At 52.6% G+C, this 22898-nt stretch overlaps 10 protein-coding genes across 10 annotated transcripts; 6 read left to right on the forward strand and 4 right to left on the reverse strand.

Moving 5' to 3' along the window:
* Window positions 1–216: 216 nt before the first annotated feature.
* EI97DRAFT_456234 (SET domain-containing protein) lies at window positions 217–1869 on the forward strand (the record flags this gene model as incomplete). The annotated part of the gene is made up of 5 exons (XM_033800708.1): window positions 217–507; window positions 561–655; window positions 704–1114; window positions 1166–1712; window positions 1786–1869. 5 exons carry the CDS (start codon window positions 217–219, stop codon window positions 1867–1869), a joined length of 1428 nt encoding a protein of 475 aa, XP_033656330.1.
* Window positions 1870–1919: 50 nt separating this feature from the next.
* On the forward strand, window positions 1920–2774 carry EI97DRAFT_219381 (uncharacterized protein). Its single transcript, XM_033793855.1, has one exon. It carries the CDS (start codon window positions 2038–2040, stop codon window positions 2692–2694), a length of 657 nt encoding a protein of 218 aa, XP_033656331.1. The 5' UTR covers window positions 1920–2037; the 3' UTR covers window positions 2695–2774.
* A 502-nt stretch (window positions 2775–3276) lies between these two features.
* EI97DRAFT_219326 (C6 transcription factor FacB) lies at window positions 3277–6443 on the forward strand. The gene is made up of 5 exons (XM_033793854.1): window positions 3277–3907; window positions 3958–4277; window positions 4329–4609; window positions 4659–5016; window positions 5068–6443. The coding sequence occupies exons 1-5, from the start codon at window positions 3415–3417 to the stop codon at window positions 6232–6234; spliced, it is 2619 nt and encodes an 872-aa protein (XP_033656332.1). The 5' UTR covers window positions 3277–3414; the 3' UTR covers window positions 6235–6443.
* Window positions 6444–9032: 2589 nt separating this feature from the next.
* Window positions 9033–10094, reverse strand: EI97DRAFT_456236 (chromatin associated protein KTI12; the record flags this gene model as incomplete). Its single annotated transcript, XM_033800709.1, has 4 exons — window positions 9033–9317; window positions 9375–9643; window positions 9694–10033; window positions 10089–10094. The coding sequence occupies 4 exons, from the start codon at window positions 10092–10094 to the stop codon at window positions 9033–9035; spliced, it is 900 nt and encodes a 299-aa protein (XP_033656333.1).
* Window positions 10095–10379: 285 nt separating this feature from the next.
* EI97DRAFT_219677 (uncharacterized protein) lies at window positions 10380–11426 on the forward strand. Its single transcript, XM_033793857.1, has one exon. The coding sequence runs from the start codon at window positions 10666–10668 to the stop codon at window positions 11089–11091; it is 426 nt and encodes a 141-aa protein (XP_033656334.1). The 5' UTR covers window positions 10380–10665; the 3' UTR covers window positions 11092–11426.
* Window positions 11427–12005: 579 nt separating this feature from the next.
* On the reverse strand, window positions 12006–16165 carry EI97DRAFT_393497 (phospholipase D/nuclease). Its single transcript, XM_033796282.1, has 9 exons — window positions 15765–16165; window positions 15478–15704; window positions 14752–15418; window positions 14611–14704; window positions 14025–14533; window positions 13889–13977; window positions 13536–13841; window positions 13064–13475; window positions 12006–13011 (listed from the first exon to the last, which is right to left on the reverse strand). Exons 1-9 carry the CDS (start codon window positions 15915–15917, stop codon window positions 12334–12336), a joined length of 3135 nt encoding a protein of 1044 aa, XP_033656335.1. The 5' UTR covers window positions 15918–16165; the 3' UTR covers window positions 12006–12333.
* An 81-nt stretch (window positions 16166–16246) lies between these two features.
* Window positions 16247–17235, forward strand: EI97DRAFT_431043 (Cyanase). Its single transcript, XM_033797839.1, has 3 exons — window positions 16247–16551; window positions 16600–17036; window positions 17087–17235. The coding sequence occupies exons 1-3, from the start codon at window positions 16414–16416 to the stop codon at window positions 17106–17108; spliced, it is 597 nt and encodes a 198-aa protein (XP_033656336.1). The 5' UTR covers window positions 16247–16413; the 3' UTR covers window positions 17109–17235.
* EI97DRAFT_431044 (uncharacterized protein) lies at window positions 17097–19587 on the forward strand. The gene is made up of 4 exons (XM_033797840.1): window positions 17097–17195; window positions 17305–17834; window positions 17890–18629; window positions 18685–19587. The coding sequence occupies exons 2-4, from the start codon at window positions 17571–17573 to the stop codon at window positions 19100–19102; spliced, it is 1422 nt and encodes a 473-aa protein (XP_033656337.1). The 5' UTR covers window positions 17097–17195; window positions 17305–17570; the 3' UTR covers window positions 19103–19587.
* Window positions 19588–19659: 72 nt separating this feature from the next.
* Window positions 19660–20083, reverse strand: EI97DRAFT_219469 (uncharacterized protein). Its single transcript, XM_033793856.1, has one exon. It carries the CDS (start codon window positions 19978–19980, stop codon window positions 19711–19713), a length of 270 nt encoding a protein of 89 aa, XP_033656338.1. The 5' UTR covers window positions 19981–20083; the 3' UTR covers window positions 19660–19710.
* EI97DRAFT_431045 (rhomboid-domain-containing protein) lies at window positions 19692–22184 on the reverse strand. Its single transcript, XM_033797841.1, has 3 exons — window positions 21302–22184; window positions 20259–21241; window positions 19692–20122 (listed from the first exon to the last, which is right to left on the reverse strand). The coding sequence occupies exons 1-3, from the start codon at window positions 21804–21806 to the stop codon at window positions 19985–19987; spliced, it is 1626 nt and encodes a 541-aa protein (XP_033656339.1). The 5' UTR covers window positions 21807–22184; the 3' UTR covers window positions 19692–19984.
* Window positions 22185–22898: the final 714 nt, after the last annotated feature.

The raw sequence follows: 22898 nt of genomic DNA on the forward strand, positions 1-22898 counted from the left end.
ATGTTGTGTTGCTCTGAGGCTTGCATGTTTGTTGTGCCTCGAACACAACAACAACACTAGTCCCAAAGAGGGATGGCCTAAGAAACACTAGCTTCCCTGGCCTGGGCGACCCTCGGGCCCACCACTCACAACACTCACTCGTACGGCTTCCCGTCTCATCTCCCTCAGGATAATTACACCTTAACACCACATCATATACTGACCATTGCCTCAGAGATGATTAGAGAAGGGCGAACAGAGGGCTGGCTCAAGCGGTCCGTGGAAACTCTACCTGCGTGGGCCGAGTTTCATGGCGTCAAGTTCAACGGAATCCGAATTGGGCCAATGCCAGGCTTCGAACACTATGGCTCAACCGTCATAGCAACTCGTCGCCTCGTTGCTGGTCAAGAGGATCCGCTAATTGTAGTTCCGAAGGAGCTGATTCTCTCCCGTCAGAACATCCAAGAATGTTCCAAATCCGATCAGCACTTGAAGGAAGTCCTTGATGCACTGGGGGAGTTTGGTCATGTTGGGGCTTCCCCCGCCGGAGCATACTCGAGGCACTGCTAACCTTTGCCTAGACTACTCGAGGCGCCGTGCTCATCTTCATGATCATGCAAGCCACGATATCATGCCCGGATATTAAAGACGTAGGGGTCTTGAACCCGTTGAACGAGTGAACTTTATTCATCAGCTGCTTCGTTATTGTTTCTGACTTGTTCAGATATATCAAATTTCTCCCAGATGAACTTTTGCCGACTTTCTACTCCGACGAAGAGTTGGAACTCCTCACAGGCACTACGCTAAGGCCGGCAGTTCGTGCTAAGATGAATAGCCTTCTACGAGAGTTCGAGCTGGTTCGCACTGCCACCGAGAGTATTGACTGGTGTTCCAAGTATTGGTGGAATGAAGACAATGGGCTATTCACATTCGAGGATTGGATGCGGGTTGATGCAATGTACAGGTCAAGAGCTCTGGAGTTTCCTGGAGTCGGCGACTGTATGATGCCCGTCATTGATTTCGCCAATCATGCATCGGGAGATGATACGGGGGCGCTGTATGAGGCTGACAGTGACGGGAACGGACTACTCCTTCTGCGTAGGGATATTCCCGAAGCTGGTGAAGTTACCATAACGTAGGTACCTTGTGTGGCTCTGTGTATAGGTTACGCTGATCACATCACCAGATATGGAGATGAGAAGGGCGCTTGCGAGAGCATATTCTCCTATGGTTTCCTCGAGCATAACACCAGTTCGGCAAAGACCATGTTCCTCGATTTGGGAATTCCTGATGACGACCCATTGAGACCGGCAAAACTAGCAGTCAATACAGCTGCACCTGGATTTCGCTTATTCGACAAGGATGATGGCGTTGACTGGGAGAGTGACTTCGTCTGGCTCGTAGCCATCAACGAGGAGGATGGGCTGGATTTCAAGCTGAAACAGACGGTGGACGGAGGGCGAGAAATCTCAGCGCAATGGAAAGAGAAAGAACTCGACGATACAAGCAAACTTCGAGGTTACCTTCAGGGTGATCCACTGTGGGAGGTCTATCAGTTGCGCGCGGTTGTCCTACTGCAAGATCGGGTTGAGGCCCAACTCCATACACTGCACGATTTCGACTTCCCCCCACGCAGAGCCACGGTGAGGGAACGCCCGTGGCAGCTTGCAAAACGTCTACGGGACCTGGAGTCACAGATGCTGCAAAAGGCGAAGGAAGCCCTGGAAGAGCAGGTAAGCATATCTCGCAGACTGCAGACCCTGTTCCGCAGCCACTCTGCTTGGAGGAAACGGCTAATGCGGGCAGAAATCTGCGCTTCTTGACTCCAGCGTGGTGCAGCGATATCTTGGGCTTATTGAGGAGGATGAAGAACCGGTGGATTTTACCTAGAGTGACTGAGGACCCCACATCAAGAGGCTCCTGTGGCAGGCATCGCACCCAATATCATGGAAATGATGGCGGCTGGACAACACCTTATATTGTGGTACCCTGTGTTAATCTGCAGGCCGTCCCCGCCACATTGCTGCCCTGAGGAGATATTAACCAAAGGCAGAAGACATGCAACGGAACACCTCGATGGCTGGCAGAATAGTAATACGGACGGAGTATCGTGCAATGACTCAGCACCTTTGCATCAGCGATAGTCCTGGTATATGGCTTCACGTTGGCTGTTTCTTTGGGATTTCGATGGCTATCCCGAGGGAGTTTGGGGATGAAGAACGCAATGTACACAATTATGTACACCGGTTCAGGCGAGACCACAACAGTCAGACGGCTCGCTCAGGCCGCAATTCCGAACCATGGTGCATATTCTGCAGGTATACAGCGACACAGAGCAACGAAATAGACGCGCAATCATCGAAAGGATACAGTTCGAATCACAGAATATCTAACCCATCTGCGAGAGAGTGGTTATCTACCGCAGGGCTGGCCGGTTTCATCAGAGCGAGTGGAGCCGTCCCAGTGCCCATCATGAGTGGATACCGAAGCACGCTCACGACAGATCCATCCCATGTCTCAGCTTCTGGAAGGATGCGGCAATATTCACGCGACGCCGTGGCCCGTGGCACGTACAGTAAATTGCACAATCGAAGTGCAGGTGGCACGGCGCCAACATCAGTGACGCACAGAACCGGTCCTTTCTCCCCAGACTCACTCCCTGCTCTACCCCAGAGTTTCCACAACACCACGGACGCACACAAGCCATGGCGATGACGCCGGCCGTAAAGGCGAAGCATATCAGCGGGGCAGACAGGGTCACGAAAAAGGAACGGGTAGCTGCCGAGAAGCGTGAAGTTCAGTTCAAGTGAGACTTCTTCACTGGTGGAGTCGTGGGCGCTATACACAGTAGAGCGGTATAGCGACGTCGCCGGGGGCTATCCTGGATCTTTCTCGGGTTTTCCTGGCAGATATTCGCGGAAACTTGCAACTTGCCAGGCAAAGGTCTTTTCCCCCGCATGCACCGAAGTTCGAACGGCACCAAGTGGTCTCCCCCCTGGCGTGTCCCCAATAAGGTGCCAGGGCCTATCCCCGGCCAAACCCAAACTTCGCCGGTTGCTGCAAGCTGCCACGCTGCTTGGCTGCTCGTTTCCCTCCACACTTTCCGCCAGACTACTTGACTCAGTGTCGCCCCAGCTCGCCTCAGGATCTCCTGTCATCCCCACGTTCCAACGTTCCTCCTCCTGCACCACCCGCTGTCGACCTCCTGCATAGCTCCCACGACCAATATCAATATCTCAACTCCCTCGTCGACCCGGTTCTGCAACGTGCCATTCTGCTCCTTTTCGAACCCACTATTTCCGCTCCAAGGTCTCGGATGGTGATCGCCTTTTGCGGGCGAGATCACGCACTGAGTTTCCCCGGGTGGTGCGAGAAACACAGGAAACCCGTCAGCACATAAGTACCCCATCGATACGAAATACTCCAACATCCACCATGCCTGGTATACTTCCGATGAAGGTGATCAAGGTTGGGTCCAATGCCCAGTCGCGCATTGCCCAAGCCTGCGATCGCTGCCGCTCCAAAAAGATTCGATGCGACGGTATACGGCCCAGTTGCACCCAGTGCGTGAACGTGGGCTTCGAGTGCAAGACTAGCGATAAATTGAGCCGACGCGCGTTCCCAAGGGGTTACACGGAATCATTGGAGGAGCGAGTACGGTGCCTGGAAGCCGAAGTGCGTGAGCTGAAGGAGCTTCTGGATGAGAAGGATGAGAAAATCGAAATGCTCTCAAGGATACATTCGCACTCGCCCCGGTCAAGCCATTCGCCACGGAGAAATACTACCACCTCTCCGTCGCCGCTGAGGGCTGGGAGCGAATCGCAGGACAAGGACGACGTCTTCAAGGTTCAACAGGCGCCGCTGCTTTTGGATGGCGATGATCAAGAATCGTACTTCGTGGGGACCTCGAGTGGTAGAACCCTTATAGGTGCGTGAAGATTCGTTGCAAACCTGGCCGACCCAACTAATCTCTCGCAGAGGCGTTCAAGCAGCGAGTTCTCGAGTCCGGCAAATCATGCCCAGATGTCAACGCGAACGCCCTCCTCGCGCGTAGCTCCAAACCTGTCGCACAGCAATCGCCAAAGCGTACTATTTCGTACAAGGCGCCGCCTCGTCTCGTGTCGGACCAGATGGTCAACATCTTCTTCCAGGAATGGGCTCCTCTGTTCCCGGTCTTGCATAGACCCAGTTTCCTCTCACTGTATGAGCAGTACGTGGCCAGCCCCGATTCCATGGTCGACAAGAAGTCCGTTGCCAAACTCAATCTTGTCTTTGGCATCGCCGCATTGTCAAGCGACGTAAGTGAATTTACTGGCTCCCACATGAACCCGCTTACTGATTCACCGAAGCCCCGTGATGGCCAGGATGTGGAATCTTTCGAAGCTCAGTGGCAGAGCGCGGTTGACAGTTTCATAATGCATAATGACCTCGCGACCCTGCAGTGCCTGGTGCTTGCTCAGATATTCTGCCTCCTCAAGGCAGATTATGCTCGGGTGCTCAAGTACAAAGGTCTGGCTGTCGGGCTGTCTCAGCGCCTGGGCTTGCACCAGTCACAATCTCGCTTCGCACTCAATGCGCTGACGAGCGAGACGAGGAAGAAAATATTCTGGTCACTCTATACCGTGGACTGGTAAGGTTTTCCAAATCCCGCATATTGTTGCCATATTCACCTTGACTAGCTTGTCCGCTGCCCACCTTGGCCTTCCCAAGTTCATCAAGGAGGACGATGTGCACTGCGAATATCCAGTTGATGCTGATGACGAATATGTCACTGAGAAGGGTTTCTTGCCTACCCTGCCGGGAGAGTTTACCAAGCTCTCAAGCGCACTCGCCCTCTTCCGCCTTGTCCGTATCCTGTCAAAGGTCCTCACCGAGTTGTATCCCGCCTCGGCGTCGTATGATGTCTCCTTTCGGACTATAGCCTCCTTGGCGGATGAGTTGGAAGCATGGTCGGAGAGCCTCGCACCGCATTTGAAGCTCAGGTTCCAACAAGATAAGCCTAGCACGAATGTCACCAGCAGCAGATCGCCGATTCTGGTGAGTCTACATGATTTCAACGCAGCAAAGCGCAAAGCTGACGCAATGCAGTCCATGGTGTACTACCATATCCGGTCGCTCATCTACCGCCCAGCACTCATCGCCAACCTCGGAGACAAGGCCTCCTCGGCTGTCGTTGCAGTAGGTGATGCTTGCAAGCACATCATTCAGATTGTAGAGCTTCTCGACGAACGCAAGTTGAGTTTCTCATTGTGTCTCAACCGTAATGACTTCCTTATCCAAGCCGGCTTCGGAATTCTCTACCAAGCTATCAGTCTTGACCGAGATGGCAAGCTTATGAAGGAATGCAACCGCCTTATCTGCACGGTCATCGAAATGCTTGAGCATGGGTCTGCACCTGGCGCCTCGAAATTCCGCCATATTGGGTGCTCATTGATGTCGATGCCACGCGGCCAACATGGCCCAATTCCCGCTCTGTCAAGGCACAACTCGGAAAGTGCAATGGCAGCTCCTATCGATGCTTTCCGGGCCACTCAGAAATCGCTCAAGGCCATCGCGGCCCGGCTCTCTCCGAATACAGCGAAGGCCGCTCGTCCGAACACGAAGGAACCGCGTCGTGCTACGTTGCCAAACCTCTCTCCCGCCATGGGGATCCACGCCAACGCCTCATTGACCAGCTTGTCGTCGATACGATCAGAGCCACCTGCTCAATCCGAACCTACACTTAGCCCCTTGTCGCATCGGTCTTCTTTCTCGGTGCACACGAACCGACGACCTAGCACCAACGCTCTTCGACAGAACCAGAACGTCGACTTTTTATCGTTCGGTCAGGACCCACTAACAAACTATGGTTTCAGCGCCGGTTTCGTCAAGAATGAGGTCTCGCCTGCTGACTGGGAGCGCCTCCTCGGGTCACTGGACAGCGGCCAAACAAACATCTATGACACCATCTATGGGGGCACTCCCGCCGATGCGCTGATCGACTGTCCGCCGCTCTCCGCCGGAGCAGAAACCAACCTGACATGGTCCCCGGAGTCTTGGGGATGGAGCAACCCGGTAGAGCAGGCAACCACTCAGAGCGTGCTCAGCTTCAGCGACGACAGTCTGGCGAGCAGCGGAGAGGAGTTTGGTAGTTGCGCCGATTTCGCCTCGACGTCCAGCAACGACAGAATCTACCAGGGCATCATGATTCCCGATATGAGCACGCCAACGACTAACATTGGTCTGGCGGGATTCGATCCGAAGTTTGCGATGTAAACGATTTCGCGAAATTTGCGCATGGAGCTTGAGGTGTAGGTGCGTTTCTGGTGTTCAGGATGGGGTTTATTGGGTTTGCTTGTACGCGCGGAGTTTTCTGAGTCGTTGTGTTAAGGGAAGGTTACTTTTTCTCCGTTTGCCGGATTTCAGCGCCTCCATTTGGTTGCGCGTTTACCTGGATTCACACAAGCACTGAGATACCAATTAAAAGCTACGCGATTGGGGTCTGGAGGATTACTTCACTTCGGCCTACTGGCGTCCGGTCGTTATGCTTATGCCGGGAAGGGTGGTTTGGACATTTTTAATATCGTTCTTTAAATTTAACATTTGATATTGTTATCACACTATTGAACCATTTTCTACAGCTATCAACTGCTGTCCACAATGTTTATTATAGAGCATCTCTATTCACGAGGGGTCAAACACCCAAACTCCACCTAGTCGAGAGGATTTTCCTTCCCAAACAAGCCCTCACCTCCCCTGTTCCTTCAACTCGGGCTCCCGCGTGTTCTCCACATGGGAATACCCTTCTCCATCGTTGGTCTGCACCAATCCAGAATATCCACAGTTTGCTGGGCATCCGTTGGATAATGTCAGAGACGTCATTCGCTACACTCTCTCCTCCGTTCAGCAAGGGGTCCGCTTTTTTGGACAGTAACATTGTTTCTCGGAGAAATTTAACCGACGGATGCACAGAAGGGGATTCGCGACGTTTGACTGTCGATTTCTAGGGGATAGATTTGGGGGGATTGTCTCTTCGCGGGTTGAGATTCATGAGGGATTGCTAGGTGAGGAGATGTGCATATGATGTGGATAATGGCAACTTTTGATGTGTGGGTACGAACAAGTGGTGTGGTAGTTATTGGATTCAACCTCACGACCACTTGGCCCATCGCGATCCGTCTTTCAAACCGTCTTTCAAACCGTCTTTCAAACCGTCTTTCAAACCGTCTTTCAAACATAGCAATATGTAATGGCAATGTGCCGTGCACAACTACACAATCGACTTTTCTTACGCCTCCGTCTAGATTACTTCCCCATCCATCCCCTTCCCCTTCCTCAATTAGTAGTCCCCTCCCCTCCACGCCTTTACCCTCAAGAACAGAAAGAAATCTTCTTTAATTACTGTTACGTACCCACCTATCCCCAATACATAGCTTCGGGTTCTTTCTGCCACCCCAGGGAGGAACTGTGTGGTATGGATACTACGGGGGCATGAGAAGGAAATGGATTCCTCGGTGCGGTTCAGCGTCACACATGAAGCCACAGTAAACGAATACCATTGCTATATACAGGTAACATGGACGTGAGTAACGCGTGAACATACATAGTACAGGCAAAGTACTGTGTATCGGCTTGAACGGAGTAGTTTCTATGATTACTGATGGTCTGGCGATCAATAACTTATCATATACTTGTATGTACCTGCAAACCTAGCATATCCCTTGTGTTTGAAGCTACAATATCATCACGACCGCAACATTCGCACCCTTTTGAAGTCCACCATTCTGCTGTTCTGGTGTTCCACTCTTCCACTCCACAGCTTCCCCATCTTCCATCCCCCAACTCCATCCCAATCCTCTCCTCAGACTCCACTCCCCGGACTTCGAAGCTCAAAATCTGCTTGTCCACCTGTCTAGCCCTCCAGAGTCCAGGCCACCAATTCGACACCCGATTCAGATACCCGGACACCCAGGCTTCGTTCTAGCTTCCCCCAAACTAAACCCAGCTAGTGACAAGGGGGCCAGATGACATCACGAATACAAACCGTAGGACCGACTTCGAGGTTGACATGACTCGTGGACGGAGATAATTTGGAACACCGAAGAAGGTCATTTCGTACTGGCTGGAACGCACAATGGCCGGTTCTGCTTTCCATGACGAAATGTACGGAGTATTCTATTATTCTCTCGTCGTGAATCTCGAATGCTATCTAATAAATGGGGCCCTCATCGTTTCAGTGATGCAGGGCACAATGCTTATACAAACCGACTACAAGTACGTCCAGTTCCGTTATACAAGCCCCGCATCCGCCATCTGCAAGTTCTTCGAAACCAGGCATACGCTCGGAACTCATGAGGAGGAAATCCGGGGTATGGGGTAGCGCGACGCCATCCAGGCGCTCTACTGTGTAATTCGCCGGCATGTGGGTGCGATAGATGGAACGTCCGGTTCACGGACGCGGAAGAAATAATGTCCATCCCACGTCACCGCTTTCTTCAGCTCTACTGCGCTACGATCGCTAAGGCAGGTCTAGTCTTGAGAGGTGCATTCGTACGAGGCTCTCTTCGGATGGAGAACCTGAGGACATACTGTAGGAAAGCGAGCAGGCTGGACCGTAGTGCATTCGGGGTGTCAGAGGCCCAGTCTACGAACTCGAGTTCGATGTGAGTGTTTCGCAGGTTCCGCAGGGGTTGTACAAGATGGGCATCACGAAGAAGATTGCATGTGCGGTTGTTTGCATATAGCATCCAAGCCTTCAACATCCAGGGGTCACCATTGGTGATTGGCCGCCAATGCTTGGGAGCCCAGGACGAGCAGCTTCGATGCAAGACCTTGCCTAGGCAAATGTACTGTGTATCCAAGACCAAGATGGCGGGCGAGAACGGAGGAGGCTGCTTGGACCACACGACTGGAATAAGGAGCAAGGGCAAGAATATCTTGACCGAGGGTATTTTAGCGGATCAGATGAGAATTCGGGGGATGTTCGCATGGCACGTGGGCAGCCAGGTGCAGAGGCATACGTCAACGTCACTGCCGCCGTGGCGAGTATCGTGAAGCGCCGATCGTGATCGCTCCTATCGCAGAAACTGGTCGTTCAGGTAGTCGACGAAGATCTCCTTGAGGCGGGCCTTGGAGAAGTTGTGCTGTCGGTTCAGCGTGATGAATTGGCGGCGGATGCGCTGGAGTTGAGGCAGTGTCATTGGTGTTGCGGGGAGCTCAATGGGCTTGTCGACGCCGGACACGGTGATTTCGCCGCCGCCTTCGCCAGGGTGGTCCTTCTGGTATGTCATTATCTGTGCGAGGATGTCGGAGGTTGTCTTGTCGAGCTCATAGAGGTAGTTTTGCTCTGTGGCGGGTTTCTGCGCCGTTCGTCAGTGAGCTGAGACCCTTGATGACATCGAGGAAGGAACTCATACCAACACCGTCGCCTGGTTTGGGCGCACAACTTTTGCCTTCCCGTCGCTGCCAATCATGGCATCCCATATCTGGTCTATCGGTGGTGTCTTGTCTTCGTCGAGGACAGTGAAAAGGGGGCTGTCCCATCGTGTCATGCCATTCGGTTCCTCGTACCTGAAGATCAGGTTCTCGAAATCCTCCTCGTCATAACCTCCATCCTTATCCTTGTCCTCAAGCAGCTGTTTGTTTATCTGACGGCACTTGTCGGCGGGCGTCCCTACGTGTACCTCTGGGATGGTCAGCTTCAACAAGGCCCCACCAAGCAGAATTGTGCCCTACTCACCACGCAGCTCGGCGTCTGGACAGCCTTGGCCTCGCAATACAGCTGGTAGCGGAAGCCCTTGATGTAGTTGAGGCCATCGGCAATGACAATGTCGTCGCGGGAGAGGACCCTCTTCACAGCGGAATACTCCTCGGCCCGGGCATCCTTCTCGGCCCTGGCTGTATGATAGACGTTCCGCGACAGTCCCAGGGTCTGGTCATTGATAAGGTGAACCTTCAGCCGGCTGATTCGACTATCGGCAGCGCCCTCCCTCGCGATCCGGGCCTCTAGGGCTTCCTTGAGCTGGAGCGAGCGCGTTGTCTTCCCCGCGGAGGGGTAGCCTGAGACGATGATGAGCTATAGCTGGCGTTAGCGGAAGGAGACACCCCAAGGGGTGGCAGGAATACCGTACAGGCATGTGCACGCTCTGGGCCCAGCGTGAACGCTGATAGATGGAGGAATACCTGAACAACTAGTAGTAGGCTAGGAATTTGGGGGCGATGACGAAGGGTCGAAATTTCAGAAGCAGCTCCCGCCCAAGCCGAGGCTCGATCCCGATAGATATTAAGATTGCGACCAACAACCAACAACCACGACGGCCTTTCGATCGATACAAAAAGGTCACCGCCAATCCGCGCCTCAGCCCGGCGCCTTTACTCTTGCTACCTGTCTTAATCCGTCCTCGTCGATCTGCCTCTCTCCCACCGTCGCTCTTCTCCCGCCGGCCAAATTTCCATATTGACCCGCTGCCTTTCACCAATCTGTCTCTTATTGCAGCCCCATCGTCTAGCCGTCGCTACCAGTGTGCGCTCTGCTGCTGTGCCACGCATATACATTATATCGCGGCGCTCGCTCCCCGCAGCCGGCCCGGCTCGGTATCAGATCACAAGCCTGACTTTCTGTCCTCTTCCTACCCTCTCGCTAGTTAGAGATATATAGACGGCGGATATTCAAGCAAGACAAGAACACAAGTACATTCAACCGATATAATGTCAACCTCAACAACACGACCCTCCCAACCGCTCTCCCGCCCAGCCTTCCCTCCTCTCCAGTCCTCTATCAGCACCGAAACCCCGAGTCGTCAGAGCTTCAGCAGCACCATGAGCGCTTCATCCACCACTTCCGCGCCGCTCCCCTCGCCCTCGACATCGTGCCCACAGCAACAAGGCTTCTTTGGCTCTCTCAGTCAGCACCAGAGCCAACAACGGCAGCAGCAGCAAGGACAACCACAACAATCACAATCTACACATTACGTTCATCCCTCTCAATACCACTACCAGCCAGACCGGCAGAACGCGGGACAGACGGCAGCCGAGACAAACAGCTATCTCAGTCAGGCGGCATTACTTGCTGAGGCGGCGAAGCGAGCACAGATGGCGGTCGTGATGCGAGATATCGAGGGCATGGAACTGTAGATTTCTACTGATTTCGACTATGCGGACGCTCGGTTTTCTGGATATATCCTCTTGACCACTGCCACATCCAACATCTACTTCTAGGGACAGGACTTCGAGTCCACGTGCCATCACTCGGCATTCTGCTTCGGGCCTTACTGTGATGGTGCAGCTTTCACATGTTGCATCATCCATCTGGCTAGAGAGAGAGGGAGGGGCGTCATCCGACTTGGGATCCAGGCTCATGGCTCCGATCGGCCGCTTCCTGTGTGAGAAGTGGATTCCCATTTTCCTTTCACGTGTAAACGGCCGTTACTCTTCCCGGTCTTCTTCTTTTTCTTTTCTTCACCACCACTTCTATCTCTTCTTCGCTCCTCCTCGAGAACGGGATACACAAGGAAAGCCATGCAAAGTCCCGTCTCAAGCACCCCTAAACCACATGCCCCCCTTTCCTCTCCTCTTCTCCTTCTCCTTCTCCTTCCTCTTATCTGATATCCCCCTTACGAAATGAACTGAACTGTATATACATACCCAACGACCACACGGTCACTCTATTTTCCTTCCGTCTCCACTCCCCCTTCCCTTCCCTTCCCCTTCTCTTTTCTCCCTCATATTCCTCACCCACCCACTTATCTCCCCTTCTTCCACCCTCTCAAGCCGTCACGCCTGGCTTCGCCGCCAAATAGGCAGGTATGGCAGACTCGATTTATGTATCTTTTATCTTATATCTTTTTATCTTACATCTTTCTTTTCGTCCGTCGGGATGAATGAGACAAGGGCGGTTTCACATACGGTACATACATATATATATAGGATAGGGCTTGGAAATGGATGTATGTGCGAGTACGAGATGACTCGATGAATTACAACATCTCCCTCTCCAGTCTCTTCCTTCGATAAAGGAATGTCAATGTCAGGACCGCCGTGTATGTTGTGCTGTGATCGTATTGATAGAGTATTTTTGAAGTAGTGAGAGTACTTCTGCATCGATACTTAATGCTAGAACCCCATGCATGTGCAAGACTGCAAGACACCGCCTGCGAAAATGAGTACCGTATGCCCAGTTTTTGATATTTTTTCTCACAGTACTTGTTTCTGTGAGAAATCAATGGTCCACGGTTGCAATGTTCCATTCCTTATTTTTGTAACCGATTGCTTCCTTTCATCAGGGCCGTTCGTATATTCATTACTCGCTCACTGGCGAAATCCCCATACATCTCCCCCTTTCCCATTACCTCAATGCTTTTTGATAGGAAAATCCCCCTACGTATACACCTCCTCGGTAAACGCATTCAATCCCAACCCTTCCTTCGCGATATCCTCGCCCTTCAAAAACAGCAACGGCATCTCCACCAACGTGCCCCGAATCTTCGCCAACTCCTCCTTAACCTCCCTCACGCCCTGTTCCCCAGGCGAGAAATTCTCCGCAACAACATGGCCCCACTTATACTGGCTAGGCCGCTTCTCCTTGTCTTTGTCGCCAGCCGCCTCGTTGAAGAATCTTCCATAGTACTCGTCATATTCTTTCCACGTGCGCACGCTGTCCGACGGCACGGGGTGGAACACTTTGGCGAAGGCCTCCGTGTTGAGCTTTGCGCGCCAGTTCCAGTGCGTGAGGAATTCTTCCGAGAGCGGGTCGGCCACGATGCGGTCTTCCTCGCTGCCCCAGTCGTACGTGTTTGCTACGCCTATTGGCTCGTAGTTGGCATCGGGTTGGTCTATGATCTGCGGTTTCAGCAAACCCAGATGTTTGCGGAAGATCTGGCGGCGTAGCGAGGCTGCGAAGCGGGAGGCCCGGTAGGGGCGGCCATCCATCAAGGAGTCGACGGGTGTAGGGTCGTGGATGATGATTGCAATTTCAGAGTCATGGTCGCCGCACTGAGAGCGGTCGTTGAGGTTGGCGCTGCCGCAGAGGACGATTTGGTCATCGGCGATGAGGAGCTGGAGAGTCAGTTGGGTGGCACAAGTAAATTAAGGGAGCCAAATCTCTTACCTTGCTGTGAATGTAGAGTTCCTCGCTCACAAAGGCGTCAATCTCGCTCATGGCTCCGCCTTCCCATGGAACATTGCGGATGTCTTCACCACCGAGCATGTAGCACCCGCTCACAGTGTCCCACCGGCCGCTGCCGAGGCCCTGTCGATCACCGATTTGAGCCGCTCCTTGCTGATACTTCTCGTACGCGGGTGGTTGGCTCATATAGCTACTACCCCCGTAGCCTGAATCAGATCCATAGGGTCTGCCTGCAGAGGACTGGCTCGGTGTCCCCTCCATCTCATAGACGCCATACTCTGCAGTGGGCGGGGGACGATAAGCTTGATAGTGACCCCTACTGGCTTCGTAAGCCATATCTCGCTCGTTACTAGCCTGTTGATATGTGACGCCGCTACGTTCTTCAGCTGCACGCCTGTAATATTGAGTCAGTTAGGAAATATCACAAGGAGTCTGCGTATGGGTTACTACTTACATTGCACCGCTCACGTTGATACGGTCGTAGCTCCGCAGGTTGTAGAAGCGAAGATAATCCATAGGATTATAGCCAGCCTTTGCAATAGTTTCGTAGATGGAGTTACCACCACGGTTGATAGAATCGTATTGAAACTCCATTATCGCCCTTGTGCCCAGGGCATCATCACTCTTCAGATCGCCGGCAAATGCAGGAACTGCAGGAATCATGACAATCATCTTGAACTTTTCGCCGTTACGGGCGGCGCGCAGGATACGCTCGACAATAGCTGCACCAATCTTGTTCTTGATGGGCTTTTGGAGATCACTAGAAAGCTCAGCAACTATGCAACTCGACTGGAACATGAAACCTACGAGGTTGCAGTAATAAAGAATTGCTGCTCGATATAGACGAAGTGCTTACTATCTCTGATGATCTCGCAGTAGGCATTTTGAATTGAGCGCTAACTTTATTAGTCACGACGATTTCGGATAGAACATCACTACTGACCTCAGTAGTAACGTTGTGACTCCATTTGGAGACGCTACGGGCAATCTGACACTCGATGCCGCCTGATTGAGCGCTGTGCTCGGCATGCGATTGCCCCTGGTGATTACCGCTAGCTTGCCCGAACTGGTTCTCCATTTGGTGATAGCCTTCGCTGAATCGAGAGAGGACTTTGCTGCGCAAACCACCACTCCGCCCGAACAACCCGCGTTCACCTGACTGGTCATCGTCGTTACCACCGAAGCCGCGGTCGCCTTCTTCTCCATCGAATCCACGCTGCTGAGGTGCTGGAGGATATTGAGCTCCACTCTGGGTATCGGTGAGCCGAGTATAGCGTGATGCCTTTTTGCTGTACTTCTCGTCGTAGATAAAATTCCACCGTTGTGTAAAGTGGGTGCGAAGATCTTGAACCACGGGGCCGGAAAGGGAGACTGAGACGTCGGTCCAGCCCATTCGTGAGCTTATGGTTCTGTCCAAGTTATTCTTCTCCCAGTTTACCACATCGTGAAAGTCTGAAATATCATTAGTTCCTGTGCACAGAGCCCCCAAGAGCTAGAGGCCTAGGGTTGTGTGATTGCAAAACACTTACCCATGATTCTAGCATTGTTGTAGTCCTGGCCTGGGAATACAATGCGGTCGAGGTCACCAGGATGTGCATCTGCAATTGCATGCTGATTTGTATCCTACTGCAGTCAGCCCATGGTTGCACTGGTACGTACGCTCAGCTTACCCATCTACCGTAACAGGCGTCCAAGCCACCCATGAACGCAATGTGCCCGTCTATCAGACACAGCTTCTCATGATGAGCCCAGTATAAGACTGTACCATCGTGGGCGCCATAGATGGCCTTGAGGCTATCCCCCGGAAGTTGTGCGAGCTTTGCAGGGCTGAATGACATATTCTGGAGAGAGGTCAAGAAGTTCGACTGAAGCACTTTGGTATCCGGCAAATGGTCTGGGTGCCGGAAGACGGAAATGTTGGGGTGGAGGGCTTCCAAAGCGTGTTTGGTGTGCGAAGAGGAGACTGTAACAGGAGGTGCGATTAGCGGGTCGGTCCGTTCCACTTCCTCAAGAGATGTGAAGATGACGTCCAAGCCAGCACGAACAAGGAACTTGGTGACGGAATCCGTAGACTGGGGGAGAAGAGAGTGCAGATATTCGGGTAGAGTTGGATTCAACAACTTACGTGTTAGGGCTTGTGTGACCTCCTTATAGACGATGATGTTGATCTTGACGCCTCGCTTCGCAGCAGCTTCCAACATGCGATCAATTCTGTATTGCTGAAACTTGGCTGGCGGTCGACGGAGGTATAGCTCAGGGGATAGCCACCAGTCGAGGATCCAAATGGATTCACGGGCCCGCTCGAGGGCCACACTGAGAGCCCAAAAATAAGAACATCTGCAAGAAGGAGGCCCTATCAGCAATCTGGTTCCCAAGCGGAGTTCCTCAGCACTTACCCATCGACATACCACTTGATGTCATTCCCATGTCTTGTAGGGGCGAAGCTCGAGAAGCGATGCTGCGAGTGGTACTCTTGACCGAGGCCTTGAGGCTGAGGCTGCTGACCAGTAGATGAGGTGTGCTGAGGCTGGTCTTCTCTTCCGGATATCTTGTCCTTGATATTGGTACCGATTCCGTGCACGGCTTCGTGGAGCTTGTCGAAGATGAAGGAGGGTGACTGGTTCTATTACAGTTTGTCAGAGATTAGAGGCACCAATGACACTAGGGATGGTTGTATAGTTACCTGTTCCCCTTCCGGCTTGCTTCCACCAAACAATCGCCTGCCCACGTCGCCAATGAAGCCGCGCTCGCCCTCTTGCCCCTCCTGACCTTGGGCGCGATCCTGGCCATGATAGTCGCCGTATGCGAGGTCATCGTTGCGGGGATTGTACGCCATGGTGAAAGAAGCCCGGCCCTCGAGTATAGACCAAGGCGTGGAAGGTTGGTGGACTAAGGGAGGGAGGTCTGCGGGGAGCTGAAGCTTGCAGGTGGTGGCTTGCCAGGTACACTGGGGTTGCCAACCACCCCGCTCGCCATTTTCGTCATCCCTTCACATCCCTGCAAGTGAAACGAGGTAAACAGCAGCTCGCTATTCCGGCCAGAAGGGGACTCCGAATGGCCAATAAGTGTGTGATGGATGCGTTGTAATGCATTTTCCTGATGCCAGTTGAAGCTTCACAGACTATATTGGGTGACGCTAGACCCCTCTAGGCCATGCATGTGAATACATCTACCCCGCTCCGTCCTAGAGTACCACAATCATCCAGCCAACTCCCTCAGTGACGTCGAACAGGCTTCCATCATCATTCATGATCATTTAGATACACAGTAGCTTCAGGTATTCGAAAATCAGCTCCACGGTGCACTACGCATAATACAGCCAATTAAGGGGCATGGCATCTACCCTTTCTACCAGGCTTCTTTCTCGTGCCATTGCGCCAGTGACGCGTGCTTCTCTCCCGCTAGCATATACAGCGAGAGGCTATAAGCATTCCACCAAGACAGCGAGCAAGCCAATTGCTACTCTAGACGTAAAATCTGCTCTGGGATCTTGTTAACCATCAGGCTAACAGCTATAGACGTCCCTCAGCCCTCGCCTGCCCCCTTCCTCACCGACTCTATTTGAAGCAAAGAAACACAAGGGCCTTAGCTTCGAAGCCATCGGCAAGGAACTCGGCCGTGATGAAGTCGCCATAGCTGCTCTCTTCTACGGGCAAGCCATGGCATCCCCCGAAGACATCAAGAAGCTCTCCAAGCTCCTCGACATTCCCGTAGAGCAGCTCGAGTCGGAGCTAGCCGGATTTCCGGACAGAGGCAGGATTCTGGATATGCCTCCAAAAGATCCAACCATCTATCGTCTGTATGAGATTGTCCAGAATTATGGGTATGCCTATAAGGCAGTGCTGAATGAGAAGTTTGGGGACGGCATTATGAGCGCTATTAGCTTCTCAACCAAAGTGGAAAAGGAGACGGATGAGAAGGGGGATTGGGCCAAGATTACGCTGAGGGGGAAATGGTAAGAATCTCTTTTTGTGCTGGGTGACAGCTTCTAATGATAATGATTAGGCTGCCATATTCCAGATTTTGACCCAATCCGTTTCCCTTCCCGACATTTATATGCAGAGCTATTGGCTAGCACTTAGAGACGCTCAATCTGGAAGTGGCGCACTCGCGGGTGAGTCTAGCAGCAACTCAATACATTTTTCAGATCGAAAGTTGTATTGTCCTCCTTACCTAACCATTGTGAGTATGAACAGGAGTTGACGGGGCATCGGCACTTGTAGTTCTCCGCTCCCACCGCTCCTTCCACATGCGTCACTACTACGCTTTAAGTCCCTAGAAAGCCAACGCGCTCTCACCTCTCTCTTCACCATCACTCTTCCTCCTCACGCATCCTCCTACCCTCACGTCTCACACAACACTCTGCCAAACCACAATACTTCAGACTCCTTTTACTCGCGAGCTCTGATCGTCGCCTTCTGCCTTCTTCTTCAACATCAAGAAACGAGATCTCCGGTCCAAGGACGTCGCAGGCTCCCGAGGAATCAGCATGCCTGCGCAACTTCAGCCCATCAGGCGCGTTCGGTGCACCTACGAGGACTGCCCGGCATCTTTCAACACGGACAAGGAGATGAAGGCACATAAGCTGAGCGTCCCAGAACACGACTACTGTCAAAAATGCGACAAAGACTTTCCCGACTACGACGCCTACGTGCATCACAAGACTCTTGACCCATACAAACACAATAAAGCCTGCCGAGTCTGTGGAGAGGAGTTTAGGAGCGTACCGGGCCTGAAGCGTCACATAGAGCTGGTGAGTCCATATCACACTGTGAAACCCCTGGTTGCTCGTCGTTAACATCAGGCAGCGGCATAAAGTCAATCAAGAACTGCCCTGTCTCGGCTGCAAGGCAACCTTCTTCAGCCCATCCCAGATGATCGAACATCTCGAATATGGACACTGCCACGTGATCTCCGCGCAGGAGTTCCAAGGATACATAGTTCACAAGCATCTCATTGCCGAGATCCTCAAGGGTGGACCCGCTTACGAACGTTTTGTGCAGAAGATCAACCTCTATCGACCGACTGTCGACGATGATGTAGAGGGAGGTGTCGATCTTCTGGATACCCCTAGCGACCATGCTCCCGTTGGCATCGACCAGGCGTGGGAGGTTCTCCAACCAACCAAGATTGACAATACCACACTGAACAAGCTAGAAGCCTGCGAGAACTATCCCCCACTTCCACCTTCTTCGATAGCCACCCGATCGGAATTCGACCTCTCATCCAGGTTCGGAGACATGGCTTTGGATGACGATACTCGGTCCGTTGCCGCCTCGAGCACCGTAGTCGGGAGAAGAACACCAATTGCGCATGAGGTATCTTCAGTTTGGGCAAATGGGAGCTCTGCGAAGACTCTCTTTCCTCACGCCCAGCCCACTCCTGCACCTAGCGAGTGGTCGATCCAGGAATATGATCAGCAGAAACAGATGACGGAGGGCATCAACATTCTCAGCACACGCTTCTGGGATCCGCTCAGCGACGATTGGGAACCTGAAAACTTCCTCGAACCCGTCACCCAGAAGTTCCTCTGTCCTTTCCCTTGCGAGTAAGTCCCACGTGAAGACCATCATACCTGTTGAGGTAGACTAACCATCTTGTAGATGTAGCTTTGACATTCCCAGCGACCTTAGCAACCACATCATCTCTGACCACCGCATCATCCGCATGCGCTGCCCGTCGTGCCTGAAGCTCTTCCAATCCTGCTCCGCCCTCGTTGGTCACTGCGCCTCCAGCACCACGAAATGCCGCATCCGCAAAGCCGACAACTTCGGTACCTTTCTGGACAGGCTCACGGGAGGATTCCTCGGCGTTGAAGAGGAGATTCGTCCAGACCACAAGGACCAGCAGTACACTTTTGTGGTCGAAAACCCGTATACGAAGCAACCGGAGAAGTATCAGCCGACTGTTGCTACGTATTTGAAGTACACGAGCACGAAGCCGGCCGCGTTCAAGGAGCCGGAATCGACGATTATTATTGGAGGTCCGTCCAGTGAGAGAAAGAATCCACTTAATGGGTGAGGGGGGGATAAGGTCAGCTACGTGTTCACCGACTCGCTGGCTTCCATGCACTGGAGATGGTGCTTTGACCTGAGTATCATCCGTCTCAACATTTTCTTCTCAAAAAGCAGGGCGATAATCCAGGATTTAGGAGCTTATGCATTGACTGCTGGGGTATGATGATCGGGTTTCTTTTCCCTTTTTCCCTTTTTCCCTTTTTTTCTTAATTACTTCTGATCAGAGAGAGATTTGCCTCAAGGCAGGGAATGGCACAAAGGAGGAGGGATATGACCTTCATCTGGGCTATTCAACATGTCACTCAGCTTTGAGGGAGCAATATGAGGTTGGAGAGTCTTCCAGTTGCGGGTGCTCCGGTTCTTTTCTCTTTCTCACGGTCTCAACTTCTGCTCTATGACAACTATAGTATACTCCATACCCTAGCGTGTTTCTCAATGCCATTGAATTCGAGATCGGAAATAGTGGCACTTGATAAAGCTTGCGCCACCACTCATCTTCTCATCTGCTAGAGAGCTAAAATGATGAGGATGTGAAAGCTACGATTGCACACTCTTCGATTCATCGCCCTGCATCTCATGGAAACTCAAATGCAGCCATCAACGGCAAAAACATTACATTTCTCTTATTCTTACCCCTCCCGTCGTACTTCTAACTTTGCCAACTCCCCTCCATGCAAATTCCCCCTCTTCCCTTGAGCGCCGCCAACCCCTGGTTTTCCTCTCCCCACCAAACCTAACAAGAAACCAACTGACTGATGCAGCAATATGCAACCGACGCTCTCGTGAGGATGAACAGCAGTACACAAATACACTCGGTAGAATAACAGAAACAAGCATATAAAAATAACTACGCGTTTCGAAACACATCAACCACTCCCACATCAATCTATAGCACACCGCCACCCGCCAACAACGCCCTCGCCATCAACGCGGCCGGATTCTGACTCTGATCCTGCCCCTGCGTGGGATTGTTCTCGGCGATGCGGATATCGAAATCGCCCATCTTGCACCAATCATACACGGGCTGCAGAGAAAACCGTTAGCTTTGGGTCCGTGAATGGAGTCCAACACATCACAAGCCCACTTCCTCACGCCGGGGCAAGAGAGAAAGAAAGGGTTGATAAGAAAAAAAAAGAAAAGAAAAGAGAGATTACACTTACCAAGCAGCTCAAATACATGCACCAACTACACTCATTCCGCCACTCGTAGAAATTCTTCAGCAGCAGGATGAACCCGATAAACACAGCCACCAGGCTGCCCGCACGCACGAGCCACCACGCCCACCAGAGCGGCTTCCGGCCCTTGAAGAAGCCGACCGGTTTCTTGACGAAGGCGTTCAGGGCCGGTTTGCCCCCGAGGGCGCCGCTCATGGTGGGATTCTCGACCGTCGAGTAGGGGGGTTCGTCGACGCCGATGCGTTCGCGCAGCGCGGCGGGGGAATGCAGGAGGCAGATGCCGAGGACGAGGCCCATGAGGAAGCCGCCAATGTGGGCGAAGTTGTCCAGGCCCGGAAGGAGGCCGAGCACGAAGGCGATGGCGAAGTCGAGGAGGAGGAAGAGCAGGTCTTTGACGGGCGAGGGGCGCGAGTTCCAGTTGTACAGGAGGTCGAGCAGGACGAGGGCCAGGACGCCGAAGAGGGCGCCAGAGGCGCCGGTCGAGGGGAGTGCGGGGCCGGCGTAGTTGCCTCCTAGCACGTTGCCGAAGATGCCTGCGCTGAAGTAGACGAGGGCGAAGCGGATGGCGCCGATTTCCTTCTCCATATCTCGGCCCAGGGTTAGTTGGAGGAGCATGTTGAAGCCAATGTGGATGATGCCGGCATGGAGGAAGATGGGCGTGATGAATCGCCACCATTGGTTGGGCTCGCGCGAGCGGTCTCTGAAAGGAGTCGGATGGATTTGTTCGGGAACTCCGCTGCCCATGCCGCAGTGCTGCTGGAGTGTACATTGACGGGAAGGTGAGTTTAGATCGTCGGTTGTGCTGTTGGGGCAGGGCCAACGGAACACTTCTGGAAAGTCTGTTACGTTTCTGATGTTGTGCATGCATGGAGCATAACGCGCTCCCATGACGATGAGGGTTCCTGGACCGGGTCCTATCATGATGTTGAATCGTGGCTTTGTTTGTATAGGTGAACTCGTAAGAGCGGCTGCGAGATGTCAGCTTTGGCGTTATGAGAACTCAGGAGCACAGGAGTTTAAGGACATACCATTCTTGGCCAGTTCGCCTATAAAAACACCAATTTGAACGACAGTCAAGATATACACCACCCAGGTTATCCTGCCACTAAACCAGCCTTTCTTTCTACTCCGACTATACCTTGTAGGACCTGTCTGATAGGAGCTGCCTTCGGGATCCATCTGATATCCCGTCGAACCTGACCCCATCTTCCCTTGCGAATGTAGGGGTATTGCGTTGTGATCTGTGAAGGGGTCGCTATGATGTGGGTTTGAAAAATAGGGCTTTTGGGGATATTGGTTTGTCGAACCATGGTATGCTGTGTCGTCGTAACCCATGGGAGCGGGATGTTGCGCCAGGTTCTGGTGACTGGTCGAAAGGTAGTCGTATTGGTTCGTGTCGTCAAAGGGACTTGTTACGGGCGATATTGAGTGTGTCGACTGAGCGCCTGGAGCAGGTGGTAAAGGAGCATCGGTGCGGTTGTCGGAATGAGAGTTGCTGGCCCCGAAAGACGAGTAGTAGTCGTTGGCGGCCATGGTCGGTGCACGCTCTCTGGTGCAGCCGAGTCGTCGTTGGGTATTGCAGACGAGCTGTTGGTGAGTGCACCAATATGATTCGAAGGAGCTAATTTCCAGGGGGAAGTTGAGGAAGCCCTGGAAAGACGGTCGCAAAATCTCGTCGCGGCGAACTTCCTGGCGAATGAACGAAGGAGCGCGTGACGCAGGTCAGTGTTGGGGTCAGCGCTGGGGTCCTTTTGAGGTGAGAACTAGGCTGGGGACAATGCGATCTGGGGCCGAGGGTGAAAGAAACTGTGTCCTTGCGGTAGCGATCGTGACGGCCGTGACAAGCACTGAGGTGTATGCGAGAAGAGAATGAACAGAAGTCTCAGTGTGGTGTTGAAGGGAGAGTAAAAGGAAGAGTGATGCACACCTAGTTCCAAGGCTGTCGACCTTATGCGGACGCTAACCCAGCCGTCCCTGACGACGCTAGCGCCACAATTGCACAGCCCCCGCTTGTGCCAAAGATTGTCTCCAGATGCGCCAACCAGAATTTAGTTCCCGTCGATCAGGTGTTGTAAATAGATCGAGTGAAGTCACCGCTGCGCATACTCTGTACACAGTTATGCAGCGCCAAAACAAACCCTCCAAAACAGACAAAAAGAACTACACAGTAGTTTGCGCTTGCGTAGGGCTATATCTACTGCGGTGAAAGAGAAAAAAAGAAAAATGGCAAGAAGACAAAAGGCAAGCCCCGTCAGTGTACCCAACCAAGAACAGCAAAAAAGAAACTCGAAGTCGAGAAGAGAAACTCCAACCCTATAACGGACTCTAAGGGAATCGAGGCCAAGGCCAGCATTTTTACTTTTTAGGTGTAGCCAGCGGGATTCGAACACGCGTCGCACATGATGCGGTAGAGTCGCGGGCCAGGCGACAACACCACGTCCGGATGGTGTTCTTGGCGATGAGATTAGGGGAAGCTATAGTTTATATACTACAAAATAAATGAGGGTTACTGTCTGTACTAGATTCTATGTACTATGATTCCAGAGACCAGAGACCAGAGACCAGACACAAGTGACAACAAAAGACGTGGCGCAGCGGCCTACCCCCTTTTCACCCACAGCGGTG

Source organism: Westerdykella ornata (genome assembly GCF_010094085.1).
Source record: "Westerdykella ornata strain CBS 379.55 unplaced genomic scaffold EI97scaffold_4, whole genome shotgun sequence".
Taxonomy (NCBI): domain Eukaryota; kingdom Fungi; phylum Ascomycota; class Dothideomycetes; order Pleosporales; family Sporormiaceae; genus Westerdykella; species Westerdykella ornata.